We start from the raw sequence: 14,282 nt of genomic DNA, 5'->3' as shown, positions 1-14,282 counted from the left end.
CAAAACTTACAAGTAACTTAGTCCACTCAAACAAAGATTAATACATTTCTGGATATAGAGATAGAATAGGAAATTAACACTGAAAGCACTGTGACCATGATTAAACAATAAACAAGAAACTGGAAGAACTCAGGCGTCTGAGTTACTCTTCGTGATTTTTATAAATGACCTGGATGAGGAAGTGGAGGGATGGGTTAGTAAGTTTGCTGATCACACAAAGGTTAGGGGTGTTGTGGATAGTGTGGAGGGCTGTCAGAGGTTACAGCACGACATTGATAGGATGCAAAACTAGGCTGAGAAGTGGCAGATGGAGTTCAACCCAGATAAGTGTGAGGTGGTTCATTTTGATAGGTCAAATATGATGGCAGAATATAAGACTCTTGGCAGTGTGGAGGATCAGAGGGATCTTGGAGTCCGAGTCCATAGGATGCACAAAGCAGCTGTGCAGGTTGACTCTGTGGTTAAGAAGGTGTATTCGCCTTCATCAATCGTGGAATTGAATTTAGGAGCCGAGAGGTAATGTTGCAGCTATATAGGACCCTGGTCAGACTCCACTTGGAGAACTGTGCTCAGTTCTGGTCACCTCATTACAGGAAGGATGTGGAAGCCATAGAAAGAACGCAGAGGAGATTTACAAGGATGTTGCCTGGATTGGGGAGCATGCCTTATGAGAATAGGTCGAGTGAACTCGGCCTTTTCTCCTTGGAGCGACGGAGGATGACAGGTGACCTGATAGAGGTGTGTATGATGATGAGAGGCATTGATCATGTCGATAGTCAGAGGCTTTTTCCCAGGGCTGAAATGGTTGCCACAAGAGGACGCAGGTTTAAGGTGCTGGGGAGTAGGTACAGAGGAGAGGTCAGGGGTAAGTTTTTTTCACTCACAAAGTGGTGAGTGCGTGGAATGGGCTGCCGGCAAGGGTGGTGGAGGTGGATACAATAGGGTCTTTTAAGAAACTTTTGGATAGGTACACGAAGCTTAGAAAAATAGAGGGCTATAGGTAAGCCTAGTAATTTCTCAGGCAGGGACATGTTCGGCACAACTTTGTGGGCCAAAGGGCCTATACTGTGCTGTTGGTTTTCTATGTTCCTATGTCATTTATGGAGGGAAATGGATTGTCGATGTTTTGGGTCAAGACCTTTCACCTGGAATGGCAACTGTCCATTACCCTCTATAGATGTTGCCTAATCCACTGAGTTCCTCCAGCTCCAGCTCCAGGTTCCAATAACTGTGATCTCAAAGGACTCAATCTCTAATTCCTGCTCTCTGAAGAAATGACTTCATATCTCTTTTGTGAAAGTCCTCTCCTTCTGCCTAGAATGTGGCCCCTGTTCATAAATACTGCAACCAGGGGAAAACAGAGTTCTGCCAACAGCCTTGCCCAGTACCAAGAGCCTGGTATTCAGGGGACCAAGCCACAACAACCTGCTATCACCTTCACCCATCCAGCCTCTGCCTACCCTCATGGAAGTTTGTGCCCCATGGAAGAATTAAAATGTGAAAGAAAACGTTGAAGTCAAATGGGTCGAGGACAGTGGAAACTGACAGACCAATTGTCTTTGTTCTTGCTATGGGGTTGAAGGAATGGAGACTGCCATTTTGTGAACTGAAGCTGTTTGGCTTGAAGTAGACACAATGATGCTCCAGGTAATCTGCTGGACCAGAAATCATTTCCAATTTTCCCCCCATTCTTCTTTACAAACCTGCTCAAGCTCTTGTCAGATTGCATGGGGATTATGAGGGAACAACCCTTTTCAAGTCCAGCCACAAATTCTCAATTGAATTGAGGTCTGGACTCTGACTTGGCCACTCCAGGACATTAACTTTGTTGCTTTGGCTTTATGCTTGGGGTCATTGTTTTGCTGAAAAATAAATCTTCTCCAAAGTCACAGTGCTCTTGCAGACTGCACCAGATTTTCCTCTAGGATTTCGCTGTACAGTATTTTGCTGTGTTCATTTTACCCTCTACTTTCACAAACTTTCCAAGGCCTGCTGCAGTGATGCAGCCATTACCATGTTTCCTGGTAGGAACAGGGTGTTTTGGATGATATGTGGTGTTTGGCTTACGCCAAGCAAAGTGTTTAGTTTGATGGCCAAATTTTGGTTTCATCAGACCACAGAACCTTGTTCCAGCTGACTTCAGAGTCCTCCACATGTCTTCTGGCAAACGCTGGCTGAGATTTCATGTGAACTTTTTTCAAAAGTGGCTTTTTCTTTGCCACTCTTCCATAAAGCTGCGACTAGTGAAGCACCCGGGGAACAGTTGTTGTATGCGCAGTCCCTCCCATCTCAGCTACTGAAGTTTGTAACTCCTCTAGCGTTGTCATATGTCTCTTGGTGACCTCCCTCATTCGTCTTCTTGCACAGACACAGTCTTTGAGGGTGGCCTGCACAGGGCAGATTTATAGCTGTGTCATATTCTTGATGATTCACTTAACTGTAGCCCAAGGGATATTCAGTGACCTTGAAATTTTCTTGTATCCATCTCCTGAGTTGTGCTCCACCCTCGAACTCATGACTGCAGATTGGGAAATGGCACTGAACAAAGCAATGTGAAGTGGGTATCTAAAAAGTTAAAGAAATGGTGACGTCAGACAATGTACTCACACATAAGGATCTACATTGTCCATTGAAGCTTGCCATTCATTGCTTAGGATGCCAACATGTCCAGAAGAAAGGTGTCCAGCACTGTTAGAACTTCCTGCAGTCCCACAGTCAACTCCTACAACCATCATGGAGGTCCTAGAACCTGTGACTGTTTCACAGCCACAAATGTTTCCTGCCAAGCAGAGTGACCGCAGTTGTCAGGAAAGGTATCCCACAAAAGTAAGAAGGCCTGAATGGAACAATTTAAGATTTTCAATGCTGTGAATGTCTATATAGTAATTGTATCATATAGTACACTAATGTCTACTGTATATAAAGTTGAGATGCATTCTATAATTTGTTGGAGTTCATAGCTAAGCAGGGAGGAGTGTTGTATATTTAATATTTCAGTAATATTTGAGAAATACTGTAAACATATTGTTTGATTAATCATTCTTTATTTATATAATGCATTTGGGATATATGTAAAAGCTCATCAATGGCACATCTCATCATGCCATCACGTTGTAACTTGCTTAAAATAAAAATGAAATTAGAAACATAATTCCCACTTCCTTACTTCTATCTCAATTAGTTTTACATGTTCAAGTAACAAAACATAACAGAGACTGACCTGAAGCATTTGTTCACTCTCACCCTTCTGGGCACACGAATAATTTTTCTCCTGCATCGTCAGTTTCAATTCTTCAATAGATTTTGAGCACAGATGGACATTCGCACTCTCTATCCAACGCCAGAACCCCAGATGACATGCACCACCCAGCCACTCCCAGAATCCCGGAGCCCACATACCAACCGCCCAATGTCCGAGCCCCAGCAAGTGCACCATCCAACGCCAGAGAGCAAGCACACCATTCATCCAACGAAACACCGGAGTCCAAAAGGGAACGCACACCATCCAACCAACACTGGAGTCTCAGAGAGGGAGCACACCATCCAACCAACACTGGAGTCTCAGAGAGGGAGCACACCATCCAACCAACACTGGAGTCTCAGAGAGGGAGCACACCATCCATCCAAAGCCAGTCCCAGAGGACGCGCGCACCACCCATCCAAGGCCGGAGCCCCAGAGAGCAAACGCACCAACCATCAAACGCCAGAGCTCCAGAGGGCAAGCGCACCATCCATCCAACATCCGTGCCCTAGAGCCCAAACACCATCCACCCAACGCCGGAGAACCAGAGGGAGCGCACCATCCATCCGAAGCCAGTCCCAGAGGCCGAGCGTACCACCCATCCAACGCCGGAGCCGGAACCGATCGCGGTTGAAAGCCGTGGCGTGACGTCAGGTTACCCTGCTCTCCTGCGGGCTGTGACGAGCGCCAGTGGGGTATAGTATCATGAAGCCGAGCCGAAAAGGCGGTCGAATTGGCCGAGGCCGCTCGCTTTCGGTTGATTGGTGAGCTTTTACTTTGAGGCAGGAAGGGAGGGGGAGCTTGCTCATACTCCACCCCTCTGCTCAGGTTTTGTATGTGTGTGGGGAGGATCATTTCGTGCACCGAGTTGCTGCAGAGAGCAGTCTTATTTTTAACCTCCACCCCGTGTGTTATTTTTACACGATCTGCCGCATGATGTCGACAGACAGAACAATGGATATTCTCAGCATTGCGGGGTAAATGCTGACCGCAGGGAATAAGAGTGCGTTTTCGTTTTGCAATCGTCCAACAATTACTCCTCATCATTAGCCTTTTGCCTCCCACCACCCTTCCCCCTCCCGTAAGAAGCTTTTACTTTTAATTAGACGAACGATCATATCTGCTCGGCGGGTTGAGGGTTTGCGAAGGTTTTCCATTCCCTCCCTCTGAAGATACTGTGAAGGTATTTTATCCTTTCGTTTGTGGAGCCCAGCTGTGTTTTTATTGGAAAAATGGAGGCTGTTATAGGGAAGGAATGCAGTGCGCTTGGTGGATTGTTTCAGACCATCATCGGCGACATGAAGGTTGGTGTCTTTATATCCATATGCCTCTTACAAAGAATAAATTAAGCTAAGGTTAATTTGTTTTTTTAAATTGGTAGAACCCTTATTGTTTCCATGCAAGAGAGCATTGGCCAGTAGATATGGTAGACTGTTTGTGATGGAAACAGCTGTGTGTACTTTACAGGTTTCTGAGGACATGAATGCGATGGCGAATTTAAAAAAAATCTAAATTTTACAATCCAACACACACAGCATACTGGGGGGACGCAGTAGGTCATGCAGCATCTATAAGACGAATAAACAATTATTGTAATAAACTAAATTGTACAGCAAAATGCTTTAAACTCGCTGGCGTTCAGGTTGTAAATCCTTTTCAACGTTAATCATTTTGCAAAGAACAGTACAGTAACCAGTTGGTAAACTGCACTTGTCACTTTCTAATAACATGCATACTGTACACAGGTGGATTTCTTCGCTTTCCGTGCATATTCCATGCACATAAGTGGATCATGAATCGCCTATTTCAACTGTAGAAATAAATATCCTTAAGCAATTTGATATGCAGTGACCGAATATTTAAACTGCAATGCTACAAACGAATTCCATTTAATGATGAGCGTTAAAGTGCTGTGAAATTGTCTGGTGTCTTGACATTCTTATTCAAATTTCATATTCTTTAAAATATTTAGACAAATCAAGTTAATATTTTTATAGCTTAGTTGACTTCCTGTAGTCAACTAAAAGCTGTTAACAGCTTTAAGTGGTTTGTGCAGTTTCGTTGACTATCATGGAGATACTGGATCTTATGCTTGATTGAAATGTGAAGAAGCATTTTTGGAAAATCCAATCTACTAATTTGCATTGTGGAAAGCTTTGTATTCTGTGTGTTTTTATTTTCATTGTATCTACCTTCATATTTTCATGTACTGTGATGGTAATCATTGAGAAGGATAATGTAATAACTTTTAATTAAAATGAACGCTTGGTTAAAGTTTAGACTATTGAGGTATGTCATTTTTTTTCTATCTAATTTCCATGATGTTTATTTTTGGTGGAAAAAAATTCTTGCTGCCTTTGGGGTAACTAACCTGATTTAACATTGGAATCATTGACTTTACCACTAGAAACTGCATGGGTTAGGTAATTTTATTTCTGATTTCAAAAGGAATTTTTTTTGGACTGTGCCTCTCTTTTTCTACTTCTGAAGAATGAAACAGGAACATGCCTGGGTCAGTCAACCTTCTGGTGAACGAAACAGATCTAATTGTTGACTGTTACTGGATAATAGTTTTAGTTACCCTTTCTATCTAGACATTATTGAGAGGAGATAGTTTGTCCTTAGTTTGGTGAATGGGGGCAAATCAAACAAGCATGAATATATTTCAGCTTTTGAACCATTGTTAAGGATCCCCGTTTTATATTTAAGAGAATAGGTGCTAATACTGTCTATTTTTCTTGCCTAACTTTGGCAATGGTCAGAAATCAATTGTACCGCAGGCTGAGGTCAGTTAGGCAGCCCAGTGAGTAAAGAACCTGCAGCCTTGTCTCAGTGCCACAGTTTCATGGTATCCTCAGTTATATCACATTAAATATGAATTTAATTCCCAAATCTCTCTTTACATCAAAAAAGGAACCAATGTTTCTTTCCTTTTCAGTATGTCTTTTCACTTATGGATGTTTACTTCTGGGGATAGATCCACAGTGTTTGCCCTTTGGCCTTCATTCAAGTCTTCAATTTTCTTTCATCAGCCTAGATATTAGGTACCAACTGGCCATTATACTGAGGAGCTGGAATTGATCCACTTCCTGATTTTGTTTGCCATCCATCCACCACCTTGCAATTTCCAGATGTCACCTGGTAGCAATCAAATTGGTAATCTAGATGGGTTCTCAATCTCAGTCACTACACTGTAAACACTTTAAACAACTTTTTATAAAGCTGTTTACATGCTGGTATTTATGCACATTTTATTCCTTATCCATGCTTGATTTTTATATAATTTATTATAATTGTCAAATGTTTTTTGTATGTCATGCCAACAAACTGCAGCAAATTCTAAATACATGTAAATTTGTCTGGTGAAAATAGATGATCCTTTTACTTCCTCTGATTAAGGGTAGGTGGCACCCATACTATCATTCTCCACCTAGATCATTCTCCACCTAGATTACTTTGTAAATCCAGGCACTGAATGTGGAGTTAAAGGTCATCGTTCTTCTGTCAGAACAACTTGTGTTGATGTGGCAGTATTATATAAAGCCTCTCTAGGTTGCCGAAGTTTTTTGCTTCTGTGGTTTTATTAAATGAAGACTGATAAAGGTCTGAAAGACTGAATCCATTTGCAATTCTGCAAAACTTTACATTTGTTTGAGTTTGTAGGTAGTCATAAATGCAAATACATAAGTTACTTTAATTTCCATCCTTTAGCAATCAGATTGGACTGACTCATAATGGAATCTTGAAGCAGGTGGCCGCAGTTGGTGAACGGGATTAGTTTGAGCAGTGTGGGGGCAGGAAGGTTCTACACCTGTTTGTGACAGTTTAGTGATCTTAAAGAAACACAACAGGTTTTTTCTATTTGGACACCGTTTTCCTTCTGCTTTTGGTCCCCAGGTAATGCATCAATTATTTCCAGGCTGCTTCTAATATCACTCTTAAATCACTTGATAGGAAAGGAGGTATGAATTATACAAGTATGAGAATGGTGCATTGGGAGGATTAATTTCTCCCTGCATGCTCTTCTACCCCCACAATACCAAATAATCAAGTTTGAAGACCAGAAACTTATTTGTGTTGAAGATCACAAACTAAATTCTGCCTATCAATCCTGCATGTTACACACTTAGTTAATTTATGTAGCTACAAGCCTATAGACTTGGTGTGCAAAAGTAGTTGTGAATGTGTTGTGGTTAAGTAGACTAAAGTTCACAATAAGCCTATGAGCCTCTGCCTGGAGCTTGTATGCTGCTAGTTTGAATTTACAAAAGAGTGATTATTGCTGCAGCTTTATTCTGCATTAGCTTCAAATTAAATCAAGAATACATTAGCCAATGACTTGTCTGTTGACATGGTACATTGTCTGCTATGGGTACTGCATGGCAGCAGTTCATGTATGTGATACTCTGAGTATATCTGGAGGTACTAAGATGCTTGGTGATTGTACAATAGGGAGATCTTCAGCGGGGAAAAGGATCACCATTTAAGACCATAAGATACAGGAGCAGAAGTAGGTCTTTTGGCCCATGGAGTCTGCTCCGCCATTCAATCATGGCTGATCCAATTCTTCTAGTCATCTCAACTCCCCTGCCTTCTCCCCATACCCTTTGATGCCCTGGCTAAACAAGAACCTATCTACCTCTGCCTTAAATGCACCCAATGACTTGGTCTCCACAGCTGCTCGAAACAACAAATTCCACAGATTAACCACCCTCTGACTAAAGTAATTTCTCTGCATCTCTGTTCGAAATGGACGTCCTAAGTCCTGAACTCTTGTCCTAGACTCCCTTACCATGGGAAATAACTTTGCCATATCTAATAAAAGTTGCTGGTGAACGCAGCAGGCCAGGCAGCATCTCTAGGAAGAGGTGCAGTCGACGTTTCAGCCCGAGACCCTTCGTCAGGTCCTGAAACGTCAACTGCACCTCTTCCTAGAGATGCTGCCTGGCCTGCTGCGTTCACCAGCAACTTTTATGTGTGTTGCTTGAATTTCCAGCATCTGCAGAATTCCTGTTGTTTGCCATATCTAATCTTTTGTTTCTATGAGATCCCCCTCATTCTCCTGAACTCCAAGGAATACAGCCCAAGAGCTGCCAGATGTTCCTCATATGATAACTCTTTCATTCCTGGAATCATTCTCGTGAATTTTCTCTGAATCCTCTCCAATGTCATTATATCCTTTCTAAAATAAGGAGCCCAAAACGGCATACAGTACTCCAAATGTGGTCTCATGAGTGCCTCAACGTCACATCCCTGCTTTTATATTCTATACCTCTGGAAATGAATGCCAAGATTGTATTTGCTGCCCTCACCACCAAGTCAACCTGGAGGTTAACCTTTAGGGTATCCTGCACAAGGACTCCCAAGTCCCTTTGCATCTCTGCATTTTGAATTCTCTCTCCATCTAAATAATAGTCTGCCTCTTTACTTCTTCCAGCAAAGTGCACGGCCATACACTTTCCAACTTTGTATTTTATTTGCCACTTCTTTTCCCATTCCTCTAGAGTATCTAAGTCTCTCTGCAGGCTGTTTGTTTCCTCAACACTACCTGATCCTCTTTGTATCATCAGCAAATTTAGCCACAAATCCATTAATCCCATAGTCCAAGTCATTGACATACATTGTAAAAAGCAGTGGCCCCAACACTGACTCCTGTGGAACTCTACTGGTAACTGGCAGCCAGCCAGAATAGGATCCCTTTATTCCCACTCTCTGCTTTCTGCCGATCAACCAATGCTCCACTCATGCTAGTAAATTCCCTGTAATTCCATGGGCTCTTATATTGCTAAGCAGCCTCATGTGCAGCCCCTTGTCAAAGGCCTTCTGGAAATCCAAGTACACCACATCCACTGCATTTCCTTTGCCTACACTGCTTATAATTTCCTCAAAAAATTGCAGTAGGTTAGTCAGGAAGGATTTTCCTTTCAGGAAACCATGCTGGCTTTGGCCTATCTTGTCATGTGCCTCCAGAAACTCCGTAATCTCATCCCTGACAATCGATTCCAACAACTCCCCAACCACTGATGTCAGGCTAACAGATCTGTAGTTTCCTTTCTGCTGCCTCCCACCCTTCTTAAATGGCGAAGTAACATTTGAAATTTTCCAATCATCCGTTACAATGCCAGAATCTATCGATTCTTGAAAGATCATTGTTAGTGCCTCCGCAGTCTCTCCAGTTACTTCCTTCAGAACTTGAGGGTGCATTCCATCAGGTCCAGGAGATTTATCCACCCTCAGACCATTAAGCTTCCTGGGCACCTTCTCAGTTGTAATTTTCATGGCACATATTTCACTTCTGTGATACACTTGAATGTCCAATATACTGCAGATGTCTTCCACTGTGAAGATTGATGAAAATACACATTCAGTTCCTCTGCCATCTCTGCGTCTCTCTCCAGTGTCATTTTCTATTGGTCCTATATCTACCCTCAACTCTCTTTTACCCTTGATATACTTAAAAAAGCTTTTAGTATCTTCTCTGATATTAGTCGCCAGCTTCCTTTCATAATCCATCTTTTCCTCCTTAAACCAGTTTAGTTTCTCTCTACAAGTTTTTAAAAGCTTCCCGATCCTCTGTCTTGCCACTAGCTTTGGCTTCATTGTATGCCCCTCTCTTTTGCTTTTACTTTGGCTCTGACTTCACTTGTCAGCCACAGTAGTGTTGTTGTTCCATTTAAAATTTCTTCTGTGCTTTCTAATCACTGACTGAGAAGTTGTTGAACCAGGCTGCCATCCAATATGCCAATTAGATTTTAAATAGAGTTTGAGAATGGATTAAGTATATATGGCAAGAAATATTCTGTTTTTAGAGCTTGACTATTTCGATTGACTCTCCTTCATTAACATGCAAATAAAGAGACTTGTGACCTTCAAAGCTGACCTGAATTTAATTGGATTCCATGTACTTATATTTTTCATTTGGCGATTCAGTATAAAGTAGGCCCTTCTGGTCCTTCAGGTGAGGCAGCCCCAGCAACCCCCGACAAGCTCAATTAACCCAACCTAATCACAGGACAATTTGCAATGACCAATTAACCTACCTGTCTGTGGACTATGGGAGGAAACCAGAGCACCTGGTGAAAACCCATGCATTCTATGGAGAGAACGTACAGAGGTGCCTTACAAAATGGTGTCAGAATTGAACTCCGAACTCTGGAGCACCCTGAGCTGTAACAATGCTAAACTCTATGCTACTGTGGTGCAAACTTAAGTTGATTAGAGTTCATACGAGTCAAATGGAAGGTAGTCCGTTTTCTGGAAATGATAGCACTAGCTTTAAACTCTGCATACCTTTGCTTTGTGGCTTTAATTTCCATGTCTTCAGTGTTTTCTTGTCCTGTTAATTATACTTTTCTGTACAATATCTTTTAGAAACAGAAAATCTACAGCACATTTCAGGCTCTTTGGCCCATAATGTTGTGCGGACCATGTAGCCTACTCTAGGAACTGCCTAGATTTTCCATACTGCATATTTTTCTAAGCTCCATGTACCCATCTAAGAGTCTCTTAAAAGATGTGGCAATGGGTATTATCTAGTGTGGGATACAAAACGAGTTTTGTTTTTCACTTTGTTGTGGTAATATTGTTCAGCTGAATGTAGCAACTTTGTCAATGATGACACAGTATTTGGGTTTTTTCTCATTCAATAGGGAATGGTAAAAATCTAAAGTTACAGCAAAGCCTTTACTGCTGTAACTTTTGGAAGTATTTCTGTGTATTTTCAATATTCTTTCAAAATTTTTTAATTGAAATTTTCAGGTTTTGAGAGTTGTTTTTCTTGCCTCCTCACCCCTTACCCAATTTTAAAGCTAGCGGATGGGATTTCTTATCCCTTCCCTCAGTACAGCAAAATTGTAACACATCGTCTTAATTCAGACTGAACAAAATAGTGACCTCTGCTTTGTTTAGCTCATGATAATGACTCTAATCTTATGCAGACTGCTTTGTCTGGTGTTGCATATGTATGTCTAAACCGATCAAAGGCCAGCATTGACAGGAGGTGTGCTTTTTGAGGGACTAGATCAGGGGTCCGCAACCTTTTTTGCACTGTGGACCGGTTTAATATTGACAGTATTCTGGCCGACCCGGGAGTGGGGAGGTGTAGGGTTGCCAACGGACAAGAGTAGCAGTTGAATACGTTGCGTTTACCCCGAGAAAGACTACCATGACCATGAAGCCTTGCGCGGGCACCTGTATGCGCATGTGTGTACGTGCTGTTTTTTTTCTGCAAATCGTTTTTGCTGATTCTGTCCGGGCGGGGGGGGGGGGTGTTCATCACGACTGGAATATAGGTGATAAATGGCTAATACACTCAATTTTGTTTCTAAAAGGGTTTATCTAACAAACAATATTAAACACACAGCGCATATTTTCCTCGCATGAATATAGTGATGTCAATTATCAGGTGAGGACAGGGGAGCTTGAAGTAAGTGTTGAACGAACTTCCAGTAGAAGTGGTAGAGACGGGTTCAATATTATCATTTAAAGAAAAATTGGATAGGTATATGGACAGGAAAGGATTGGAGGGTTACAGGCTGAGTGCAGGTCTGTGGGACTAGGTAAGAGTAGCGTTCAGCACAGACTAGAAGGGCCGAGATCACCTGTTTCCGTGCTGCAATTGTTATATGGTTATGTAAGTCACTTATAAGTCAATAGCATCATAACATTTTAAGTAACGTTTGGATATTAAACACACAGCACATATTTTCCTCGTATGAACATATAAAATCATTGCAACACACCAATATCGCTGAATCAGTGGGAGCCCTGGTCTTGTTTCCCTGCAACAAGACGGTCCTATCGAGGGGTGATGGGAGACAGCGATACTCGAAGGGGGTTCCGTATGTCCGGTCTATTCCGCATTTTAGTTTTGGTTGCATTCATTGCAGAAAACCTCGCTTCACAATGATATGTTGGAAATGGAAGCAATGTTTTCGGTGCTTTCGTGGCTACCTCAGGATATTTAGCCTTGACTTTGATCAAGAATGCCGGAAGAGATGTTATGTCAAACATACTTTTCAGCCCACCGTCATTTGCAAGCTCGAGGAGTTGATCTCTTTCCCGCGCTGACATGGATGACGTGTGGGTGATGACCTCGCCTGCATTCAAGCTCTGCAGGGCATGACAGGGAACGAGGAAAGGTTTCCTCACGGCCCGGTAGCACATGCTTTGCGACCAGGTGGTTGGGGACCGCTGGACTAGATGTAAAAAGGAGTGAGAGGAGTTAAAAAGCTTCTGTCAAGCCTTTCAAGAAATTTGCAATTTTAATGCAGTATCTGTGATCAACCAATATTCTGTTCACTTTACCCTAGTTGTGTACTTTAAATCTACCTTCAATTGTTTGAATGTCTTGTGGATTTTTGGATGTATTAAGAATGAGACTGTTAGACTGAACGTAATGTTTTATTTGGACCTGGAGATAAAAAAAAATTGCCAGGAAAAATCTGTTTCCATTGAAAGATCTCTAATTGCCAAACCTGTCATCCTTGTAATGTTTTCATTCACCTTGATAATAAGGGAGATCCCATGGTAATAGCTCAAAATAAGGCTTTTTTAAAAGAAAGGAGCAGTGGATCTGAGTTAGTCTTCATTAGTAACCTATTTGTGTCAGATCCATTGAGAGTTCAGGCACTTCTGTGCTGAGTCCACTGTGAAAATACTGAATGATGTAATTATAGAATGTCTCCGGAAAAAAAATTTTCCAATAGTTATTCTGTCTCTTTCTCTGATAGTTGTTAGAAAAAAAACTGATTAATTTAAATCTATATTGTCTTTTGTAAAATTTGCCAGTAAGTTTGGTATTAGTTCGACCATTTTTGACTGGAAACTTTGAAGATGTTTAATGTTTATAAATATTTTTGTGATGTATTGCTATTAAAGTGCTTGGAGATTTCAGATATAATTGTTGTTTAAACTTGGTTGTGATATTGAGGTGAGCAGAGGGTTGATGCGACGAGAAAATTGGGGGTGAAATGCCCTTGAAAGGGGTTCATAGAATCAGAATTATTATCACTGGCATGTGATGTGAAATTTGTTAACTTAGCAGCAACAGTTCAATGCAATACATAATGTAGCAGAGAAAAAATAAATAAAAATATTTACAATACATAAACAAGTAAATTAATTACGTATGTTGAATAGATTTTTAAAAAGTGCAAAAACAGAAATACTATATATTTAAAAAAAGTGAAGTGTGTCCAAAAATTCAATGTCCATTTAGGAAGCGGATGGCAGAGGGGAAGAAGCTGTTCCTGAATCGCTGACTGTGTGTCTTCAAGCTCTTGTACCTCCTTCCTGATGGTAGCAATGAGAAGAGGGCATGCTGTGGGTGCTGGAGGTCCTTAATAATGGATGCTGCCTTTCTGGAACACTGCTCCTTGAAGACGTCTTGGATACTTTGTAGGCTAGTGCCCAAGATGGAGCTGACTAAATTTACAGCCCTCTGCATCTTCTTTCGGTCCTGTGCAGTAGCCCCCGCACTGGACAGTGAGGCAGCCTTTCAGAATGCTCTCCACAGTACATCTATAGAAGTTTTTGAGTGTATTTGTTGACATGCCAAATCTCTTCAAACTCCTAATAAAGTATAGCCTTTGTCTTGCCTTCTTTATAACTACATCAATATGTTGGGACCGGGTTAGATCCTCAGAGATCTTGACACCCAGGAACTTGAAGCTGTTCACTCTCTCCGCTTCTGATCCCTCTATGAGGATTGGTATGTGTTCCTTCATCTTACTGTTCCTGAAGTCCACAATCAGCTCTTTCGTCTTACTGACATTGAGCGCCAGATTGTTGTTGCAGCACCTCTCCACTAATTGGTATATCTCTCTCCTGTACGCCCTCTCGTCACCACCTGAGATTCTACCAACAATGGTTGTATTGTCAACAAATTTATAGATGGTATTTGAGCTATGCCTAGCCACACAGTCATGTGTATATAGAGAGTAGAGCAGTGGGCTAAGCACACATCCCTGAGGTGTGCCAGTGTTGATCATCAGCAAGGAGGATATGCTGTCACCAATCCTCACAGGTTGTTGTCTTCCAG

The 14,282-nt window shown here is 41.8% G+C and overlaps 2 protein-coding genes across 23 annotated transcripts in view; one reads left to right on the top strand and one right to left on the bottom strand.

Annotated features, from left to right (window-relative positions):
* Positions 1-3,906, bottom strand: part of LOC134351817 (uncharacterized) — a 57,537-nt gene extending 53,631 nt beyond the window's left edge. For 7 of the 17 annotated variants that reach the window (XR_010019265.1, XR_010019267.1, XR_010019266.1 and 4 more), the window contains exon 1: positions 3,221-3,357. The gene's annotated coding sequence lies outside the window, so the exon portion shown is untranslated. Of the gene's footprint in view, positions 1-1,703; positions 2,566-3,220; positions 3,358-3,690 lie in introns of those variants that run through there. The other 10 variants (XR_010019268.1, XM_063058541.1, XM_063058547.1 and 7 more) reach the window with 8 other exon arrangements.
* A 98-nt stretch (positions 3,907-4,004) lies between these two features.
* Positions 4,005-14,282, top strand: part of LOC134351819 (protein MTSS 1-like) — a 275,762-nt gene continuing 265,484 nt past the window's right edge. For 2 of the 6 annotated variants that reach the window (XM_063058555.1, XM_063058554.1), the window contains exon 1: positions 4,050-4,545. In XM_063058555.1, the coding sequence (XP_062914625.1) occupies positions 4,474-4,545 (72 nt within the window). In that variant the 5' untranslated portion in view covers positions 4,050-4,473. Of the gene's footprint in view, positions 4,546-14,282 lie in introns of all 6 variants that reach the window. The other 4 variants (XM_063058552.1, XM_063058551.1, XM_063058553.1 and 1 more) reach the window with 4 other exon arrangements.

Source organism: Mobula hypostoma, chromosome 9, assembly GCF_963921235.1.
Source record: "Mobula hypostoma chromosome 9, sMobHyp1.1, whole genome shotgun sequence".
NCBI classification, from domain to species: Eukaryota; Metazoa; Chordata; class Chondrichthyes; order Myliobatiformes; family Myliobatidae; genus Mobula; species Mobula hypostoma.
The sequence above is the reverse complement of the archived record's forward strand: the minus strand, read 5'-3'. Positions and strand labels throughout refer to the sequence as shown.